The sequence below is a fragment of the Gambusia affinis genome, linkage group LG04, assembly GCF_019740435.1.
Source record: "Gambusia affinis linkage group LG04, SWU_Gaff_1.0, whole genome shotgun sequence".
NCBI classification, from domain to species: Eukaryota; Metazoa; Chordata; class Actinopteri; order Cyprinodontiformes; family Poeciliidae; genus Gambusia; species Gambusia affinis.
Window position 1 is genome coordinate 31109758 of NC_057871.1, and position 23079 is coordinate 31132836.

The window sequence follows — 23079 nt, forward strand, 5'->3', positions numbered from 1 at the left end:
GTGCTCCCATTCTGACCAGTACGCATGTATTGCGATCAAGCTTGCAGAATTCAAAGGGCCTAATCTTAATTGATTATAAATACGAAAATTCTGACAAATCGCTCAATAAATAGAGTGGACGATATGAGGCAGAGGACAGCAATGACCCGATTTATGTCAAGCCACTGCGATAATGAGAACCAATTTCGGCAGTTTGGACTGACCATACTGGGCTCAAACGTATCTGTTTCAAATGATTCGAATACCTCGATTATTAAAAGTCCTCGAGGAAAATTACCTGCCTCAAAGTTTCATTAAATTATGTTTTGTTATTTAGCACACCATGTTCTGGCCGGTGATTATGTGTGTTGCACAATGCTCTCACTTCGCTCCTATGAACTGTAGATTAAAGCTAAGTGCTAGCAGCATAACGTCCAATTTAAGCTCGGTAATGACTGGATTTTTTTTATTTTTCTAGGGATCAACAAGCATCCTTAAACTGACTGGCACGATGCATGGAATACGACAGCCTTTCTCCTCCTGGACCAGCTGCTTGGTGGCTGGTTCAGAGCGAAAGGTGAGGAACAGTGAGTGAGAAAATTTATGCAGATGGAGCAGATGGAACAAAGCGGGTGGCACTTCTGTAGTCGATGCTTAGGGTAAATGTAGTTTTACGGATGAACTGTAAAGTAAATTTCATATCATCCTAGTCACAACAAATGTTCAATAATTTGAGGAGCGTTTCTGTGTTTGATGAAGGTGCCAAATTCTGTCACTAACATGGAGATAAAAGCTATGAATATCTGAGCAAAGTGAGAGTTCACCTATTAAATTGATAGTAGATGAATACATTAATGACAAACTGGAATATAATTTTTTTTCATAAGTGATTTTGTGAGCCTGCCTTTTTATTATTAAATTGGATATAATTTAATTAATTTAGTTAATTTAAAAAGTGAGCTATTATTGTTACAGGTTAATTTTCTAAAATATATTAAAGTAATTGTAGGGATGAACAAATGAGAATATTTGGGCCAATCTTGATATCCAATATTTATTAACTCAATTATTTGTAAGAATAATCAATAGAATACTTGATTATTAAAATAATCATTTACAACAGCCCTAGCATTGTTCTGTTGTAGTAGACTAAACACAGCAGTTTTACTCAAACAACCTATACAACCTGGTGACAGAGGCACTCATTTTTAAATTTAAATTAATTAAAGAATTTCATTAAAATTAAACTAAATTTAAATTAATTAAAGAAACCCAGCAATGTTGGAGCCATCATGGTTTACTGTCTGGTAAAAATGTCAGAAAAGTTGTAAATATTTTACCTTACCTCTGACAAGATCAGTAAAAGGAAAGTCTGATTTAAAATCTTTAAAAGTTAGGCATAGTGCCAAACTTTAGAAATGTTTTTGCTATTAAATTATTGAACAGTAAAAATCAACATCCAAGAGCTCTTCATGAGAACTTCTTTAGTTGTCTGAGAGCAGCAAGTGAGTCAGTAAAACAGCTATGTCTAAACATGTAGACTTGTAAACACAAAAACATTCATGAGAGAGAGTTTGTTGCTTTCTCTGCTTCTAAATACAGCCATGCTTCGGTGTGGCTGTAACTGATGAAATGTGTGATTGGCATAGTTTGCCTGAGAGAGTACATCTGAGTTGTTATCCCTGCGATGGGGAACAAGTGAAAGCAAGATGGAAGAAGAAACGAGATATACAGACAAGTGCAATGCTTCATCTGGCATCCCAGTGGCTCTGCCTGTGACTATGAGAGCTGTGTTAGCTTCTAACATATTTTCATATCAAAATATCAGACTTCTGAAAAGTTACATTTCCAGAATTCACTAATTAAATTTTTAAATTAAAACTAGTTGTGGGACTCAATTAAAACTTTTAAACAAGTTAATCATAGGGTTTGTATTTAATTAATCAAAATGAACAGGCAGGTTCTTAAGATCCTCCTGCAAACAGCCTGCCCCCCTGCTGATGCCCCCTTCTCTCCACCAAGCAGTGGTAATGATCATTGATTCAAACTTTTACAGCTTTCGTTGGTTGCTTATCTGATCAAAAGTTGGATTAAGGAGGTTTAGAGGCACACTCCTGTGACTTAGCTATAATAGTATTTGTTGAATAAAAGGTTTTGTGGACACCCTTATAAAAAGTCAGGAGCACTTTTTGTCCCCTCTCCCCATCATAATTCTCTGGTGTTTCTGCTGCCAGTGGGCCAGGAGAAGCAGCTTTGTCATCAATCCATTTGCTTAGGGATGTGGGTATGTAAAGGATATAAAGGACTTTTGTATGTAAAAAAGTCCTTTACATACAAGGACTTTGTATGTAAAGTCCTTGTATGTAAAGGACTACATATCTTAATTCTAAGATATGTAGAATTTATTAATCAAAATTAATGCTTTAAAGTTCCATAAACAAAACTAAAACCTCAAAAGTTCAAGTTATCTTTTTGACAGATATTTCCAGATGGATGGAAGGACGAATTTTTAAGCAGTAGAACAAGACATAAAGTCTGGAAATAAGAATATTTCTCCATTATAATCCAGAACCAGAAGAATAAACTCCTTATTTTTCCACACTTTGTATGAATCCTGAATATTAGGATGACTGGACATTCATATAAAGCGGACATAAAGAAAATGAGAGAAGAGCTCCTTATCAAAGAGAAAACAGATTCTCTCCTCTTCTCCTTGTCTCTTATTCTCCGCTCGTCCTGTAGTTTAATGCCTTCTGCTGCCGTTCCAACTTTCTCATCAGCATTCCTTTCCCCTCTGCTTCCTTATGCCTCTTACTTCCCCCTCCCCTCTCCTCTAGCCAGTTTGCAGGAGGGTAATAAGGATCTGCATGCTGCAGCTGTGAAGGTGCTGACAAACAGAAAAGTCTCAGATGGAACTGTCTCTCTGTGTGCCTGTGTGATTTATCGAACTTCACCTGGGCCTTGCGATACTGCAAAACTGCAGAAGAGTGAGATTTGTGTAAGCTGGAGAATGTGCGCACACTGATGTGTGAGCCTGTGAAAGTGTTCAGAAGTGCTTTGTATGTTTGCTGCTCACCTGTACTGAGTGAAGGGAGTGAGGCTGGGGATCTCCAGCGTGTCTGCATTTGGCTCGTTGTCTTTCTGGTAAACGACTCTCCATGCCTCCTCCCTCCCATCCTTCTTCACCACCTGTTAAATACGGAGCATGTTGCAGAACAGGTCTCCTCTTGCTGTGTTTTGCCATTGACGGTAACCACTAAAGTCCACTCTCAGCACAAACACACCTGTCCTTGAACGATCCATCTGGATATGACGGTTTTGCCATCAGAACCAGGGCAGAACCTGAGCGTCGCTGTTCGAGGACTGATGTTAGAGATGACCAGGTTGGAGGGAGCCCCAGGAAGCTCTGCAAACAGGAAAAATATCACCTAAAAGATCATTTATTTCAGAAATTCAATTTAAAAAGTTAGACTTCTAAACTATATACAGCATTACACACAGTGATAAATTTCACGATTTCTTTTATCTTTATGAATGATGTTTTATAATGGCTTAGAGCTAAAAAGCACCTAAGAATGTAAGAATATTCATAAAATTTCACTGAGTTCCTTCATATTACAGATAAGCCCTCACCTGTGTAGAGTTGCCTTCGATTCATAATAACTGGAATAATGGAAGCCCAGATTCATTTAACTTTGGCTGAACTTCACTGAGCTTCACAGTTCTGAGTATGTTCATTTAAAACTATTGTTCTGTAATTTACGGTACGTTTTTCATATGTTGAAGTTGATTCTGTTTTTTTTCCTGTGTTGTCTTTAATTTATTTTTTGATCCTATAACTTTTTCTGGTTTATAATTTTCTTGGCTTGTGCTCTTCTTGTGTTTTGCCTTTCTCTACTCCATCTACCCATATCTTGGCTCCCTGTTTCAACAGTTCCTAGCTGGACTCTCCGTTTGTTGCCAGGACTTCCTGTCCTAGCATTGTATTCATGTTGCCTACCATTTTTTAGTCTTTGATTTTCAGTTTTTAAGAAATTCCCTGCCAGCTACGGGCTTACACTTAGCTCCCACTACACCACCTACACAAGACGGTATCAACTGTCTCTCATTTTCTCCTTCACAATACCTCCAAGATTCTCTTCGGGGTTTAGGTCAGGCAAGGTTCCTGTCTTATCAAGTCCAATACCACAACTATTACACCAAGTATTGGCACTTCAGACAGGGTGGGAAGCTTTCAAGTTCATCTAATAGTTGTCTTCCACTTATCTTAGAACAGGTAGTGGGGATTATAGGTTTCCAGAATATTAATAGAATCAGGGGTCCTCACAAATTTCCAGAAATATAGTCACAGCCTCAATATGTAATATGCTTTGTAGGCTACAACATTAAATGTCAGAAAAAATATTTTTTATTGGCTTCATGTAATATTTCCATTTTCTGAGAAACTGAATATATAAGGTTTTGATAATTATCTAAATAACAGAAATACATGTTAATATAATACTCTGTGTAATGAACCCTCAACAGTTTCATATTTTGAGCTGAAATGTTGAAGCAAATTTATATTTTCCAGGAAGTTTTTGTTGAGACGTACATGCAGCTTTTACGCATGTACGTAAACAATCAATCAATCAATCAATCAATCAAATTTTATTTGTATAGCACATTTCAGCAGCAAGGGATTTCAAAGTGCTTTACATCAAATCAAACCCAGAAACACAATGCACAATGAAACACACAAAATGTAGCCGTTAACCTGAAACTCCCTTTCCACTCGTGAAGGTTATATACTTTTACTGGTATATAAAATATTACTGGACCAAAACATGTGGTTGCATTTCCTTCATAATGTTATTTATGAAAAGAGAAGTTGGTGTACTGCAATTGAAACATTTCAGTAGGTGCTCACAGATCCATCGAGATAAAATACACCTCTGCTTCTAGGTACTGTTGCACTTTATTGACAGAGGCCATCGTTTTTCTCAAGAAGAAAAGGACAGAAGCATCACAGCATGACAGATTACTTCAGCAGGGTGCATTAAAAGAAATATGCTTCAAAACTAACATTTTCTGTACAGACTTTTAAGTTGAGCTAGAAAAAAAAAGGTGTTAAAATCAGCAAATCTTGTCAGGAAAACTAGGTTTGTCTGGATGATAATATTTTAAATTCCATACCAAAAGAGGAAAAGTACTTGTTAGTTGACCTAAGTTTTGAAACAGATTTTTTTTTTTTAAATCACAGATTTATTTCTAGTTGAGATTAAAAAAAAATAATTAATTACAGTATGACAATATTTTAACTTTCATATTTAAGACAAAATCAATAATTGGGAAAAAACAATTTTTTAATAAAGTTCTGCTGTTGACATCCGTTATATAATTATGTACCTTTTAGTCTCAAAATTACTGAGGGACAAATAAAGAATCATTCTGTACTAAAATACGTAGAGGTTTAAAACTATCTGAAGCATGCTAATAATTTTTAACAGTGTAAACAAAAATCCATGGAGATGTATTCAGCAACAATCCTGCACAACATCTGTGTATCTGTTTATTTTGAAGGTTGTTACCTTCACAATCACTTACAGCAGCAAGGGCTTTCTGCCCTAATTGTCAGTCTCACTCTGACTCCATCATTTATCAGCGTTATCATTAGTAGGCCTGTCCCCGATAAATCAATTAATGTATGAGAAATTAAAATTATCGACGTCATTTTAATTATCGGCTTTATCATCTCTTCCAGCCTTTTTCTCTTTCTGTTGATGACACCGAATGACAAGAGGAGGAGTTGGAGTGAAACTGCTACCGCATTTGATAAACCCGGTAACTTTTCAGCTGTTCTTTAAAAATAGGTTATAATGGTTTTCATTCAGTCAGGACTGACACGAGAGCCACATGCCTTGCAGGTAGATTGTAGTAAAGCATTGATTAATGCCTGGTTTTAAAATTAGTTAACTGAACTTGTAGCCATTGCTGGACACCACGTGGCACAATCGAACCCGATCAAACCGTTATACCTAGGATTTCTGTCGGCTAATCTGTGGTCTCAGATTTTGAAAATGGGCCGAAAATCGGCCAACTGCTCTAAGATGTGTAGTGTGCACTGGGCATTACTCTAAGGATATGAGGAAGGGAGGGTCAGTGGAGAGCACTGGAGTTGAGTCTTTTGTCATTTATATATTCTTTGCACGAAATGTTTTATAAACATTAATATTTTTTCCACATTTCATCTCCAATGTCCGTTGGACTTTGGGTTAGCAGTGCCAGCTGTTTGGGATTCCCCTCTGTAATTTCCCCTCAGAAAGCCTGGAGGGAATCCTTCTGATTGGCTACCTGTCACATTCAACAGGCTGTGTTAACGCTCCCAGTCGGGGAAAACCCCTGATTTAGATCGGAGTGGCCACAACGATCTACCATAACACACCACACACTACAGGATGATCGGTTACGAATACCTACATGGAGCATAGCTGTGGAAGCACAGGGTTGGTTTTGTTGCTTTGCCACTAAATAGTGGTCATCAGAGCCGTGAACTGATTAACAGTTTCCTACAGTTTATTCATACTGAGTAGAATGGAGCACATCTCAATAGGAAAGCACAGACTGACAGCATCATTGGGCTGTTCGTATCCATGAAGAAGCTAATATTTAAATAAGTAACCTTAGTGTTTGTGGTCTGGGAGGTTTACTGTTGCAGATTACATGCATTTTGATGACCTCTGAAAGTTGACTAAAAGTCTTATAGCTTTAAAGTCATAAATGTATGATGCTAAAATGTCATACTTTTAGCGTTGTTTAAACAGTAACTAAACCCTAATCAACTTCTATGCAGATAAATTGACAATATTAGGCCACAAGGGTTCTATCTTTATGAATCTATGCAAAGTGGGACATTTTTGTATTAACATGTAATTCTACAATATTTAGCCTGCCTTAGTGCTGCCCTCATACAGTCCATACAGCTTGGTTGATGCCTATGTTTGGGTCAAAAACAATCTCAGACACACTCAGTATCTGATATAGTTGAAATTTATTGCTTTGATAACTTTAGTTAGAACTACAACGCTTCATATTTCCAAAACCCTTTAACTAAAAAGGATAAAAGGCAAAAACAGAAAATAGTGTTCCCAATTATGTGTTTGGCATATAACGGGTAGGAGCGGAAATAAAGACAGAAAATTACCACAAGCACTTTATTCTTTAAACTGTTTGACACAGGAAATTTAAAAATAGAAAGTTAATCTTAAGTAAAGGATTTACACTTATGTCTGTTTCTTTCTGCTGTGTCAGAGCAATTAATTATTTTTTTTCCCAAGGCCTACAATACAAGATGGAGAAAGATAAATCTGAAGAGCAGTCAGGACGAGGGGGAAAAAATGCATCATACATCATGTTCCTTCTAACACATGTAAATGTCTGAACAGGCAGCAAGGCTATGAAATTACATTTGACCCATTCTTATTCTGACTTTATTCCACCTCCATGGGAATAATAAGAGGCAGGAAGCAGGCAGTTTGGATGACCAGCTGTGTCAGGGGAGAGGTATGAGAAGCTGAAACACAAAGACTTCACAGGGAAATGATAACCACCTCCTACCCCCCCTCTTCTTGATAACTCAGGACAAATCTTCATAACACAACAACAATCAGAACATCAGCAGAATATACAGTCATGAACAAATTTGTTGGGTCCCCTGGGAACAAGGACTGAGCAGTCTTGAATTAATCTTTTTTTTCTTTTCTTTTTTGCAATAGAATTATCTCACATTTAACATTTTTGAGGAAAAAACTGTAATCTGAGTACACTTATTCAGCAGAGCAAATGTCTCTGGTTTCAAAATTGCTGGCAACCAAAGATACTATTGATACTAGTCATATTTTGCAGAGGCCCCATTTCCTGTAGGGCAGTTCTCACTCATCCCCTATAACAATTCCCAAGGTGGGGCATAGAGACTGTGGGGTTTCTTATGCATTTTTCTTTTCAGCTCATCAGATGTTTTCATTAGGTCTGGGGTCTAAAATGACTAATATAGTTTCTTTGGAAGAGAACCAGCATTTTCTAGAAGCTTCTAATTATTAATTCAAGTGTTTCTGTTTCTCTGGAGTATAAATACACTGAATGATAACTTATGTTTTTAGAGTAATGCAAGCAAAAGCATGCCAAGAAGGAAGAGATGGAAAAGCATCTAATTCACACTATTAATTATGGTAGAGGAGCAGAAATGCTGTGGGTCTGTTTCACTTCCACAGGGCCTTGGAATGTTGTTAGAGTGCATCACATGATGAACTGTTTGAAAAACAAGGAATTTTTAAGTAAAGAACAGAAACCTCTAGAAGAAAACTACAAATGTCTCTATTTAGTGGGATAACAATCCAAAATACAGGAATGGCTCACCAGACACATGAGCAAACTTCTTCAGCTTCATCCACTCAAGAAGCATTTTTTCAAACTGACTCTACAATGAAAATTCTTTTTTTTTTTTTGAGAAAACGCTGACCTATAACCCCAAACGCCTCGTATGTGTCACACATAACTACAATTCAATGTGACATGAAGAAGAAGCTCAACTTTGTCATCACTTACACAGAAGACTCCACTCGCTTTGTTACCTGCAATTCTTGTGTCGCATACTTCATGTTTATTGCCACTTATGGGCTGGGGGAGTAAAAATAGCATTATGGAATGTTGTGTGTGTTTCTAAGAGAATAAAACCCTTTCTGGAAATGGTCTGGTATGGAGTCAGATGTCTGTGAAACTAACACCCCATTTTGCAAGAAAGCTTTTCAGTGTGGGTGGGGCTTCAGTCCTTAAACCTAGATCTTACAGAAAACTACTGGGAGTGAGTGAGGTTGTGAGAGAGTCCAGGAATTTGGTTGCCATAGAGAAATTCTGTCTAGTTGACAAAGTTTCCTGAAGGGTGCCGACAGGGACATACTAAAATCTACTCATGGTCTGGTAGAGTCAGTTCAATTGGGGACCAAAATTATAATCTGTTTACCCCCTCCCCTGTAGTGGCGCTGCACCAAGAACCACTGTAGGAAACGATACAAAAACATCTCAACATGGCACCGAGCGTAACTTCCAACTTAACAAAATGTAAACAAAAATGGAGCAGTGTCAGATTTTAGTGGTTGTAGGATTTCTCTGTTGCAAATGTGTCAAACACTCTTCAACAATCTGCTCAGCATGAGACAAGCCTGACATGTTTTGCTTATGTTTACCCAGAATGCCCTGAGGGTCCACTTCATGTTGTCAAGAAAACCTAAGCTCATCCCATTTCTCCATGCTGGAGATTTTAGTTTAACAGTAACAGAACATTAAGTTACCTTTAAAATTAATCACGCAAAGTAACATCTTGACTCAACGTTGGACTCAAACTTCAATAAAATCAGTCACATTGTGTTTGTTGTGTTTTGTCTCATGTAAACTTTGCTTTAATTCTGTTTCTTTTTGTATTTAATCATAAGAAATCAGTCAGGCAGTGAGAGAGTTACCAAGCCATGAAACAGGAACACCAGGCTTCCTGAAAAAGGAGGAATAAGTTTCAAGCCTTCAGATTTACAAAATAGTTTAGACTATTCCTTATTTCAATGCATGAAAGTTTTAAAGAATGAAGTCTAAACAAATGGGGTAATAAGACATAAACCAAAATACTTATATTAACATTGTTTTACTTGTAAGAATGAACAACTGTAACTTTGGTTTCAAAAATTAGAATAATGGATGATTCCTGTTTTCTTTTCAGAAGAACACTAATAATAACTCAAATTATGATTATAATAAGAGTAACTAATAAGTTATGATTATCATAATATTATACATGAGTGCTAAATCAGAGAAACTTATGGTTATAGATATGGAAATTATATAAATGATATAAACTGTGCAACTGTAATTAAGGATCACTGATGTTGTGTTGGAGGTATATTGGTGAAAGGTTAGGGAAAAGAGAAAATAAAAAAGAGAGGAGAGTTGACCAATGCTTCAGAGTTTGCTGATTTGGAAACCGATTGTTGCAAATCAAACTGCTGAAAGAAGAAGATTGTGCAGATAAAGGGGGTAGGATGACCTCTGACCTCATGAGCACGGTCATTATGTCATATTTCTAAGGCAAAAAACTCAAACCTATAAACACAGTATGAAAAGCTTCCTTTTGAGCTGTCAGGAAACACAATTAAGCAACACCTGCTATCCCCAGTGGAAAAATAGTAAACACCTGAACGTCAAGCTTCAGGGTATCAATAACATGAGGAGAGAATAATTGGACACAGATTTAGCTAGCAATACAGAAAAATGTGACAATAGCCTCACTGATGTAACACACGCTTGTTCACTGACATCTCGCTGATATAAAAGCACCGACTGCACATTGAATAGCTGCTTCTGTCACATTAAAACCGAAAGCTGCTCTGAGGCTGGGGCAGAACAACAACAACATAGGAACAATTATTTCCTCCACACTGTGCTTTTTATAACCGGGAATAAATCGGACAGCAACAATAAGCTCTTTCATCTGCACAATTCAGCCACAGCTAAATATTCATATAAATGGTTTTTAGATGTCAGACTTTCAATTGCCACACATAATTTACAGCCAGTCCTCCGAACAGACAACTGACAGCTGCTGAATGAAATTGGCATTAGTCATGCAAGTTCAATGTATAACAACAGTTTTTAAAATCTAGTGCTAATCAATCAAATACTTGACAGCTTGCTTCTGTCAATAAAACTGAAAATACAATCTATTCTGCACTCAGCAGCCCAAGTCAAACTCAACAAAGACAGCAGAAGCACTTTTCTGTGATACGTTTGATTAACATTTGAGGTTCGAAGATTTACAGTAATCCAATGATTTAGTCTGAAGTGCCATCGTTGTTGAACATGACGTTAACATATCTGTAAAGGCCATTTCTAAAACCAAATGGTGTCTCTAAGGCTTAAAAACTATCAAGTGGATTTTACACTTTAACAGAAAGTTGTAAAGCGACTCAGCTATTGCTTGATTTAGTCTGAATTCAACTGTTTTAGTTAAATACTCACGTAGTAATCATAAGCTTGAATGTAATGTTCTAAATTTTATTTTAGTGATGCTTTTGAACCACTTCTTTTTCAAAGTGGACTGATTATTCACCTATGCCTGCACTGTTTTTTTGTTGGAATTCCCAACGAAGTTCAAGTTTGAATCATTAGGCCCTAAATGTCCACAAAAATTTGGTGCAGGATCACAAAGTAAACACTTTCAATTCAAGTCTTGAATTGAAAACTGTTCAAGTCCAGTGTTGCTACCAGGAATGGAGTACAGAACGGTCTTCCAAGACCAAGACTGAATGTTTGGAATTTCTGCAAATATTTCAGGACGATGCTTTTTGTACACCACAAAATGCAAAAATTTATGAAAAAATTGCTAATTACTCAACCATATAGGTTTTTTTTTTTTGTGATATACCAGATAAGGTGACGATTAAAGCAAAATAAGCTTGGTTATAGTTGACACACTGAACTGAGCACTGTCCCTTTTAAAACATTTTGTACACAAACATTGAGGGCTGCTATGTGCCCCCTACCACCAGGCTTAGCAGGTGTTCTGGGGGAAACCCTCTTGCTATTCCTAAAAAACATCTAAATTATTAGATGTTTTATTATTATCAGTCCATTCAGGCAAGAAAATTGCCTCACAAATGAAATTCCCAAAGTCATTAGTGATAATACAATCTGTGGTTTACAGCAAACAGGGACTACACAAGAACAACAGACTACAGAAGCAAAGTGTAAATATTTTTTCTTACATGGAGTATGACCATAAAGACATCAAAAATACTGAGGTTAACATTTAAAATAGAACATTTCAAGCCCAAACAAAATATAGCCTTCATGTCTACTCTGAGTGTATGTAAACCTCTGACCTGAGCACCATTTGTGTGAACCACCAGAGAATCCACCCCGACCTAAATGTCACCTCTCTTCTCCAAATGCATTCAGGGAACTTGTAAAGGTTATAATCTGAAAATGTTGATATCAGCTGCCTGGCTTAGATGAATGACAAAATTTTCTCAACTCCATGAATTTATGAATAAGTAAACCAGAGTGGAATCTATGTTTGGTGGATTGCTCTCATATCTCTCTCTCTCTCTCTTTCTCTCTCTTTCTCTCTCTCTTTCTTTTGCTTTCATGAATTAATCAATAACCTCTGAATCTAAGAACTGTCTGTATCCATCTTGCTTTCACTTTTTCTGCTTTTACTCATAAATTAGTCATTAGATAATATTGGGACAAAATTCCTGCTTGCATGGGGACTGGCTTTTTCCCCCATCCATTCTTCACCACTGCCACACAGTCCATTTGTCACAGACTTTGGTCTTTTCTTCTAAGAAAATTGCATTTACTTGCATTTTCTGTCTAGGCATCACTTCGCTCTCTTCCAACCTTCTTTTGATTGTCTCATGCCCTGCCTAGTTAATTGTTGCATCTTTTGTCTGCAGTTAAATCAGCTCTAATGATGACTGCAACTTGGGCAGTCACGTGAACTTGTCATGCCCACAAAGGCAACCTTGCAAAGAGTACACAAACAGTAAAATGACTAGAACTGAGACGCAGTAAATGGCAGACTTTTTTGTCTGAGTGAGAATGTGAAAGCGTGTGTCGGCAGTGTGGGCGATGATTCATGGAGGCACAGAAACAGCCACTTATCAGCCTGAAGAATGGCAACGGCTTCATGAGAGCTCATCACTCATATTTACTTTGCCACGCAAGCACACACACACAAACATACACACCCACACGCAAGCACACACACAGCACAAGAGTACTGACTCTCGCATCCATTTTCACAGGCTCGCGCATGTTTGCTTGTTTATTTACTGCACCTGGTGGGACGCCGGTGGACACAGTGGAAGACGTGACCACGCCCTGTCCTGCACCCGTCAGCGCTGCTACCTGAATGGTGTAGGCAGTGGTGGAGGTGAGGCCTGTCAGCTGGTACTCCAGGGTGGAGTTGGACAAGGCGCGCTCCACTCGGCTTGACCTAACATTAGGCACCTCCCACCACAGCATGTAACCTGTCAGGGGGGTTTGGGAAGCAGGCTGGGTTAATAAACATGCATAAAAACATGTGGTGTCATGTACAGACAAAAATATCAACATATGGAGTTTCTGGAAGCTTTTTTAATAAATACAAAACTGTGTGGCATAAATTTGTAATTAGCCAACAAGTCACTGCAATTCCAGTTGGAAGAATGTTGCTCTATGTATCAGCTATGCATATGAAGACAGATCCTGCCTCTACCTCTTTCTGAGGGCTACGTTGTTCTGAACTGTCTCTCTATGCCGCTATGCTATTAGGTTGTTGGAGTACAAACTGGCTACTTTTTCACATTTTCTTCTTCTACCTCTCTCCAATTTGCATTATTTGCTAATAATTCAGCTGTTATCTTTATGTTTAGGTGGAATGTTCATATTGTTAGGATAAGGTTTTATAACCTAACCCTGTATTTAACTTCCCCACATCTTTATTCCTGTTTTATCTGCTTTGTTGCTTGGTCTCCCTGATGCTGTTAGTTTATTATTGTTCTTTAAGAAAACTATGAGGTTCATATGCAACAGCTGAATTTATACTGAGATTAAATAAAGCACAGGAGTTGACTTCTGATTATAGCTGGGTGCACTGGATTTGATTTAGAGATTTCAGAGTAAAGGAGGATAAATGTAGATTCACAGCTGGCTTTTTTGTTTTAAAAATCTGATAGTCCAGTAGACGTGGTTTAATAGGGACCAAAATTGCAACATCTGCTACATTTTCAGCTGCTGTGGTTCACATTCCCACTGCTCTGTGTCAAACAATCCAAATCTTTTGAAAAACCTGTCTACTCCCCTCACCATTGATGACACTGCACCAAGAACCACTGAAGGAAATGAACCAAAGAAGACACGAATGCAACTCCCTTCAAAATGTTAGCACAAATTGAGTGGTGTCAGAGTTTAGTGGTAGTAAGATTTCTCTTTTGTCTTTGGTAAAAGACCACATGCAGTAGTCTACTTCCAGCTTTTGAAACATCTGTGGTTCGCTTGGCTTTCACATATGTATTCGAACTGCTGTAGAGTTCATTTCAAACAAATCAATACCTTGGTTTGTAGGTGGACCAAAATTAGGTTTCTTTGGTCCAGTTTAGAGTTTGATTACACATTCACACCTCCCCAAACGAAGCAAACCTTCTAGTTAAACAAACCAATTAAAGTGGACCGAACAGGGCTGGTGAGAATGCACCTTATTTTTATTTGTAAAAAACATGATACTTTTTTCTTCCACTTTGTAATTCTGCATTACTTTGATTTGTTGTCACATAAAATACAAATATAATGCATTGATATATACAGTTCTAACGTGATGAAACACGATAAAGTTGAAGGTGTATGAACGCTTTTGTGAGGCACTGTGCAATGAGAGGATAACAGCCGAGCAGGAGGAGGGAGTGTGGGAGGAATAAGTAGAGTCAAAATCCCTGTCTGTCCCTTTGCATCTTCACAGTCATGCATCACACTCCACCACACTCAAATGTGTGTGTGATGAGGCCACTTGTGTGGAAAGCCCTAAGGAGAGCAACCGGTCCCTCATCTATCTGTGGGCTCACCAGGTTCTGGATGAAGAACAGGTTGAGGAGAAAAGAGTAAATGTGCAAGGTGACCTTGATTGAATGCACACTTTCCCATTTGTCTGAGTGTGGAAACTGACTGTAAAACCTCTGCTGGGGTGAACGTTGGACTCTACGCCAAAACCAGCACATATATGCACTCTTAACACACATAATTAATTCCCGGAATCTGGTGCTTCTCAGCATCATCATCTGACAGACCCACTGAGAAGCAGAGGAAAGATAAATGAGGGGGCTCTTCTGTTCAGTGATGTGCCGAACAAACAACACCCTGGGTATTGAGACGTGTGAGATGATGGCATGTTTGCAATAATGTGGAAAGACAAACTGCGGAGGGAAGGGATTAGCTGATGATAAATCAGTTGTAAACAAACATAATGTCAGTGATAAAGGGGGGCAGGGGGTTGGATGTGAGAGAATCCATATTCTCTCACATCCAAACCCCCCCCTGTAATGTTAAGAGGAAACTCTTAACATTACAGGGGGAGAGGAACTCTTAACATTACAGGGTTTGTAATGTTAAGATGTTAAGAGGAAACTCTTAACATTACAGGGTTCTCTTGAGGAGGGGCCTTTACAATCCTGCTTCAATTAGAGATTTTCAGGACTGTACATTTCCACCTCAGAAAAATATATATTTTAATTGGAAAAAAATGTACATATTCTTTCCTTCTATTGCACATATTAATTTCCTGTGGGAACAGACAGTCACAACTTACTCAAACTTGTCTCATAATGGAGTGGCAAATAATATACTGAAATAAAAGTTCTCTGATTATGGAGGGGGATGTGGAGGCAGATAGAAGATATGATTGGTGATTATACACTGCCAAGATGTAATGCTCTACCAGTGATGATGCCATTCTTGTCCTGTGGCTCAGCCCAGCTGACTCGAAGGGATGTGTCGAGGATTTCAGTGAAGCTCAGGTGGCGAACACAACCAGGCGCTGAAAAAAGAAACAAAAAAACACATTCAATTATTGCAAATCATTACATCAACCAATAAACTAGCGAAAGCTCTTACGATGTCTTTCAAACATATTCATACTCCATTTTGTACAACTACTTTATTTTATTGGGATTTTCAGAAAAAGGTCAAAAGAAAGCCACAAATTTTAGAGGGATAACTCTGGAGGATCTTCAGAGATCTACGGTGCGGGTTGACAGGACATCTATTAGCTGTGCACTTCTCAATTCTGGTTTTTTGGGACAGTGTCAAGAAGAAAACGGTAGATGCATTAGAAGTCATGTTTGCAGTCGGGGTTAAGACATACATTAAGCATGGAAGAAGGTAAACTAAATAAGACTTATATTTGAAAAGTTAGATGTGGCAGAAGATTTACACTCTGAATCCACCATCCTCATGATGAAACATGGTGATGACAGCACAATGGTGTGGGAATGTCTTTCTAAGGCAGGGCAGATTTTACAGATTCACTTTACAAATATTTTTTTTTTTTTATTTCACTAACTGTATCACTAAGTGAAATACATTATATTAACTAATTACAAAGATGCTTGACAGAACGTTAATTGAATTGATTTTTCGCTTACAGAAAATAAAAACATAACATTGAGGATTGAAATATGACTGTGATGAGGTTCTATTATGACTTGGACAAACCAAAATGACTGGCCAAGGCCAGAAATCACTTCAGTGAAATTTATTATGCTTTTCTATAGGTGAACAAAGAGGAGAGGTGCAGAATATATACAAAGTAGGTCCAAGACAGGTTAAAAACAGAGAAACAGCAGTACCTTCATTGAAAGAGTCCATCACCTTCAGTGGGACTTGTTAGGAGTCTAACCACAGACTGACTTCCCTGTGGTGCAGAGCCCTGGTTTATAGCCACCGGCTCCGCCCACAAGAAGCCCAACCAAGCAGAAAAAGCTAAACAATTCTAACTCAAATAAAATTTTAAGGTATACAAATAATAATAAATAATAATATTATAAATAAATAAACTTGTGATCAGAAATACAATACTCAATTTAAAATGTTCTGATGACATCACTATGTCATGTGTGGAAACAGCCCTGCTTGAAAATAAAACCGGGAAGATGTTTGAAGCTGAAAAGAACAGGTTAGGATGGATATGACAACTGAAGCAGGAACACTGCGTGTGCACTCACGATGAACTGCACCAGTTTGAGCTGAAACAAAGAATAATTTAGCGGTTGAGATCAAAGCATATTGAATTTTGAAATGTTAGAATGGTCCATTCACAATCTGTGGCAAAGCTTGGAAATTGATGTTCATAAACACTATCCATCCAGTCTTCCTCGGCATGAGATATTTTACAAATTTGAATAAGCAAAAAATAAAATAAGAAGAATTTAAACCAGCTCCCCATTCATTCCTCCTCCTCCTTGTTAAACATTACTTAGTTTTGGCCAATCACCTAAAATCAATCCCAAAATTAGGATTTATTTTTGAGGTTTGTGGTTTTAATATGACAAAATATAATAATGTCTAAGGGGTAAAAAGACTTTTGTGAAGTAGCGTAGGCTTCATTCACATTCCCATCACATCTGCATTGACCAGCAAACCCCTAACAGCCATGTATGCACGTTAGCCAGTCATTTCTCACTTCATCCATAACTCTCTAACCCCTCTCCCTGCAGTGCGATTAAGCTATTCATCTGAGACATTCAATAACACTCACACACAATCACAATCACATGCGTGCACACATGCAAAAAGCTATCATGAAGCAGAATTACACCCACCGTTAACCGTGCAACACGCTTAGCAACCAATCAATACCAGTCCACCACTGTGTTTGCGTGTGTGTGTGAAGATGGGTGCGTGCGTGTGTGTATATGCTTGGCTTCTAATATCCTTTTCCCACTCAATAATTGCTGGTTGCTAATAATTGCTTGTCTGTCTGCCTAAAGGCTATTGTGTTTATTTGATGGTGTGACTGTGTGTGTCCTCTTGTAACCGGGAGTGGCAGCCATTATGTTTATCCATGGAACAGTGGGCTATAAATACCAGCACGCATGAAGACATATGAATCAATTCCCCTTAAAAAGACATAGCAGATTGAACAGAGGTGGCGGGGAGACTAGGAACAAAAGAAATTTGACAAAAAAAATACTGATGTGAGTGAAAGGAAAATTAGACACCAAGATTAGAAAAACTGTTGGTGAATGTGGTTTGTAATGTATTGTGGACACAGGTGGGTATTACACTTAACAGCTGGGTTCAGAAACAAGCAGGTACTAAGTTTTATTCTAATCAGTGGGTGAGGCAGATATGTTTTAATTATCTGCTTTATTCTCCAAAGCTTACCTGATCTTATTTAGGATTACTTTTTCTTTAGATTTGCTAAATGTTGGAATAATATTTTTTTTTTCTTCAAATTTAGAAATTTACATACGTTCCTCTTACATTTCAATTACCTTTGGACAAATATGTTTCCTGGAATTGTGGCCTACACCTCCTAACAGAACTGGTGGAACTGATTTGTAGGCCTTCACACTGTTCCTTCTCTGTTCACAATGTTCTGTAGGACTGACATCTTTGTGATGGCTTTAAGCTTTGTGAAGCTTTAACTTCCTGATTCATGTCTTGAGATGTTACTTCAATCTTTCTACATAATGATCTTTCCTCATGATGTTATTGATTTTGTCCAGCAATGTCTCATGAAGCAAAGCAGTCACACAACATGACGCTGCCATTCAAGCACTTTCCATTTGGCATGGTGTTCTTAGACCTGTAAGATGGCCATTAAGGCTGAACAGTTCAATTTTAGTTTCATTAGATGACAAGTTATGTATTCACAAATTAAGGTATTTCTCCAAGAGAGGATTTGCAAACTACCATGTTCTTTTTTCTGCGACTTTAGGAGTAAAAACGTCTTCCTCTCTTAACCTCTCTGTTGCTAAGTTTCACTCTAGCCAGGTAATGTCTCAGTCGGTTCTATCTCCATTGGCAGTGTGTTCTTCACTTTGTGGGAATGAATATGTTCAGGAATGTATGCGCCTGTCAACAGATGGAGTTTGCTAACAATAAAGTTGCTTGGGAGCAATACCCCCTGAGGTGGTTCCAAATGATTGGGAGCAACTGCACAGGGTCTACTAATGGAGACGAATCTGGTCAGCACTTAAAGCCATGCCAGTGGAAAAGGGCTTAAGTGACATTTCAGAACATGTCAGTACTGAACCTCTCCCTTTGATTATGACACCAGTCAGTGATTTCAGTCTTGTTTTCTTACAGTACTCCTCTTGACACTTTGGTTGATTTCTTCAGTGTGTTTGAGGTGTTGCCCATGTTATGAATCAGCAGCTAATAGCGCAAAGCATCTTGGTCTATCCAAACGTCTGACGTCTAAGAGAATACTAACAAACTTACTGGTACTTAGAAAACAGAAATAATTTTATTAATCTGAACTGACATGAAACAGGAAAAAATTAACCTGATTTAATGTCAGACAGTAATAAAAAAATATGTCTTTTCATAGATTGTGCATATTCTATTAGGATATTAAAATATACAGTTTTCAGCTGTACACTGCATGTGCAACTGACACTTACTGTCCTCGTGTGTCTGCAGAAGGGTGGGTGTGCTGCAGGGGCCGTCTCCAGGTGTGGTGAAGCAGAGAGTGGAACCATAGTACCAGGTGAACTTCCTGAGACCGCTGACTAATCCTGTGTGTCGGGAGCTCGGGTAGTCAGGAGTGATGGTTACCACTCTAACCTCCTCAGGAGATTGTTCCGGCCAGACCAGGAGCTGTGGTAATTTAGAAAAATAACAGAAGGTGACACAAACAATAACTAATACATCTTATCAGAATCTTGCAGCAGTAATTTATTCTCAATCTGTATTTTTTTATTTGTCACAGGGGCTTCAGGCCAGGGAATCATTTCTAGAATAACTCAAATTGCATTTTGTAAGCACACACATAATTGTGCCTCCACACAAGCTCTAGTGAATCTTTTTATATTAGTTTAAAAATAATAAACAGGTTCCCTTCCAAGAAAAGTTATTTGAATTCTAATTATTTGCTTATCGATTGTACCTTCATAAGTATTGTCAGTCATAACAGCAACTAATAAAAAAAACTTTATTATTATCCATCCAACTATAAACCTAATAAAAGATTTATTGTCTCTATAGTCAGTCGTGATTTAGAATAAAAACGCCCTCCTGTTGGAGTTTCTACATTAGCTACCAACAAACTGTGAAATGCGAACGCTGTCAGGCTTTAATCGGTGATTACCCGCAGACAACATTAAGATGGGTTGTCAACATCTGAAGCTCCTTAGGAAAAGGTAACAAGCTAAAACCTGATGTCTTACTCACTATTAGACCGAGGTTAGTTTCAAGATGTCTGAAACACCTCTCTATACCCCCCACCACCCTGGCTCTTCTCTTACGCTTTTTTTCTCTTCTGTCCAAATATCAGGCTTTCAAACGTGTTTAACACATCATTTACTGACTCTTTTGAAAGCCAAGAGTGAGTAGATGATGCTTTTCCACATATTTAATCTTTGCCTTTGAATGTATGCTGAATTGCTCATAGTTGTTTTGGAAATGTGTTAACCAGAGGGAGCTGGTCCATATGGGGTGCTGGGGAGCTATACCCTCCTCGATATAGAGGGGAAAAAAATCTAAAAATGACATTATAGACATTATTTAAAAAAATAATGTATTAGCCTATTTCCTTAATAGTGTGTGCCTAAATGTTCTTTGATTTATTTCCACATTTCCACCAATTGACAAAACAAATGAGAAATATTATTTTGTTTCAATATTATGAGATCTTATACATCAAGATCTTGTTACACACCTAATAGAAATATTACACAGTTATTCTCAAGACTTGGAAATAGGAGGAATAGGAAGGCTAAATAGTAAACATCATGATCAGAACATAAATATGTTGGAACACACAGAATTTGAACAGTTACTTTAAAGTAACCAGATTATTCAAATTAAACCAGAATTACATATGAATAATCATTATATTCGTAGATTTGTCAATTACCATGATTTGGAGGCAACAGATGTCCACCTACAAAACTTCCCTGTCAGACCCTTCCTCCCTAGAAATGTGAAGTGATTGTTGCTTGATGAAAAATATGGCTCAAATATTGTTTCTCAATAGAAGCAGCTCTTTCTTCTGTATGCCTCCATTTAGCTTCTTCCTCAAAAACCACAAATAAATCTCTCAAATCTTCTCTTAAATCATTTAACCTTAGATTGACCTGGTTTGACCCAGTACAGAAACACTCTGCATTTATAGTAGTCTGTGAGAAATATTTATTATTAAAAGCTTTTGTGTACACAGAATGAAAGTACAATAGCTTTTAGATAAGGTAAGTGGTTTTATTGTGTCAGTGACACTTTATTTGAAATATATTTAACTGGACGTGAATCTGATTGTATGATTGTATTGAATTGACTCTTTTCTCCATAAAAGTCAGATCTGTCTCTCAATTTAATTTAATTGGCACTATGAAAATAAACCAAATTGACTTCAATAGAAAATGTGGCACCAGTGAATTAACTAAAAAGACAATTATAGGTGAAGGTCAACAGTCAGCCTTGTGCTGACATCTGTAATCTCCTGCCTGTTGTAGGAGACTACAAGCAGGTGAAACACATGGTTTGTTCAGTGAAGAAAAACTACAACTTGCCACAGTAAGGATTCAGATGCATAATCAAAATTAAATTAACAAATCAAGATGTTTCTATCTGTCATTTAAATAAAGCTACAGTAGAAGTCTGATGAAGGATTCAAACAAAACTACATCCCCTGGGTTCAAACTGTTACTGATCTACTTTGTAGTGCAAACTTAACCAAAAAGGAAATAGATAAATCTCATCGCAAAAGTGCCAGTGATACCCAGAGACATCTGAGAGGCTGCTCTTCCCACTGCCTGCAGGGTACAACGTAGCACCAGTGCTGTCGTGGTTAAAATAAGGTCCTCTATTATTATTTCCTTTCTGCACAGTGTAGTTTGGGTACTTTGAAAAAAAGTGCTGATTTGATGTCCTCAGGCACCCTGTGTTATTCCACATTCAACGGGTGCTGAGAGGATTTAGGTCTTTCTTTGATATAGTCATGTGAGGATCTTCGGCTGGACTGAAATCGAGACTCAAAGATTCCTAAAGAGCATGAACAGCAGCGTAAAGTGCTCATAGCAGACTGGGTGATAGATAGACAGACAGACTGAAAGATTTATGATAGGTAGGTAAGTAGGTAGTAAATGTTATTAGCTCTGCACTGAGTAAAGTCACTTCCAAGGGCGTGCAAGTAGTAGAGAGGAAACTTGTGAGAGGAGACTTTGGTTCTTGGCGACGAGTTTACAGCTATGTTATTAACTGCATTGTATATAGTCAGTGATGTGAGGGGGAGATTAAATGAGATGAGGTTTTGCTTCATTTTCACTTTTAATTAATATTATTATCTACTGCCCTTTCAACAAGATGCAGACACATGCACACGCCCACGCATGCTCGCACACACACACTGAAAAGCTTCATGAATTTGCAGTGGTGGATCTGATCTTCCAGAAACATCTAATAGAAAGCATCATGAAAAAGGATAGAAAACCATATATATTTATTGAAGCAGAGAGACAACAATATCCTCGCCGTAAAACAGAGACCCCCACACACACTTGTAGTGATGTTCGGTGAGAATGTGATGCATTCTTTTTGTCATGTTAATCAGTTCCGTGGAGGACTATGGTGCCACAATGCAGGCCCAACTAAATCCAATTCTAGAACTGATGCATGAGGATCAGTCACACAATTCATCCCTTGTACTCAGTGTGCTTCCTGTTCTGCTTCCTAAAAATGATCTCTATCTCTCCTCTGAAGCGCTCATTATTTCTTCCTGGAACTGACCCCAGACTGAGCTTGGCTGAGCGGATGAGTAAACAACAGCCCAGCGGTCCTGGGAAAATAACCATTGTGTAATAACTCCTGGAAAATGTATTTTTGTTCCAAACATGACCTACATGGACACACTCACAGATCACCCATTTTACAACAATGTTCTGTTCTTTTGAACTTTGAAAAAATATCTTTACTTAGGAGCATCAACCACGATAAATGACCTGATAAGTAATTGCTATTGAAATACTGATAATAGGGTGTGCTGTGGTGGTGTAGTGGATAGCGCGACCCACGTTTGGAGGCCTTGAGTCCTTGACGCGACCATCGCAGGTTCGATTCCCGGACCTGGCAATATTTACCGCAAAAAAAGAAGAAATACTAATAATAGTGCTGCTGGTTTTAGATCTGTAAATCTTATCATGCAGACTCAAGAGTCTCAAACTGTGGTCCAAGTCCCACTGCTGGTACCCGAGATGCTTTCATCTGCCAGGTAAAAGTGAAGTACACTCACTATGGGAAGATAAACTTAGAATTAGTGCTCAATTTATCTAATAAGCACAGAAAGGAAATTGCAGAGTGAACCCTAATTTTCGTTGGAAAACC

At 37.9% G+C, this 23079-nt stretch overlaps 1 protein-coding gene across 2 annotated transcripts in view; it reads right to left on the bottom strand.

The window, feature by feature from the left end:
- LOC122829010 (protein sidekick-1-like) overlaps positions 1-23079 on the bottom strand; it is a 403194-nt gene that overhangs the window by 51129 nt on the left and 328986 nt on the right. For both annotated transcript variants that reach the window (XM_044113150.1, XM_044113152.1), the window contains 5 exons: positions 19164-19359; positions 15473-15571; positions 12843-13034; positions 3264-3385; positions 3056-3168 (listed from right to left, as the gene is read on the bottom strand). In XM_044113150.1, coding sequence (XP_043969085.1) covers positions 3056-3168; positions 3264-3385; positions 12843-13034; positions 15473-15571; positions 19164-19359 — 722 coding nt within the window. The remainder of the gene's footprint in view (positions 1-3055; positions 3169-3263; positions 3386-12842; positions 13035-15472; positions 15572-19163; positions 19360-23079) is intronic.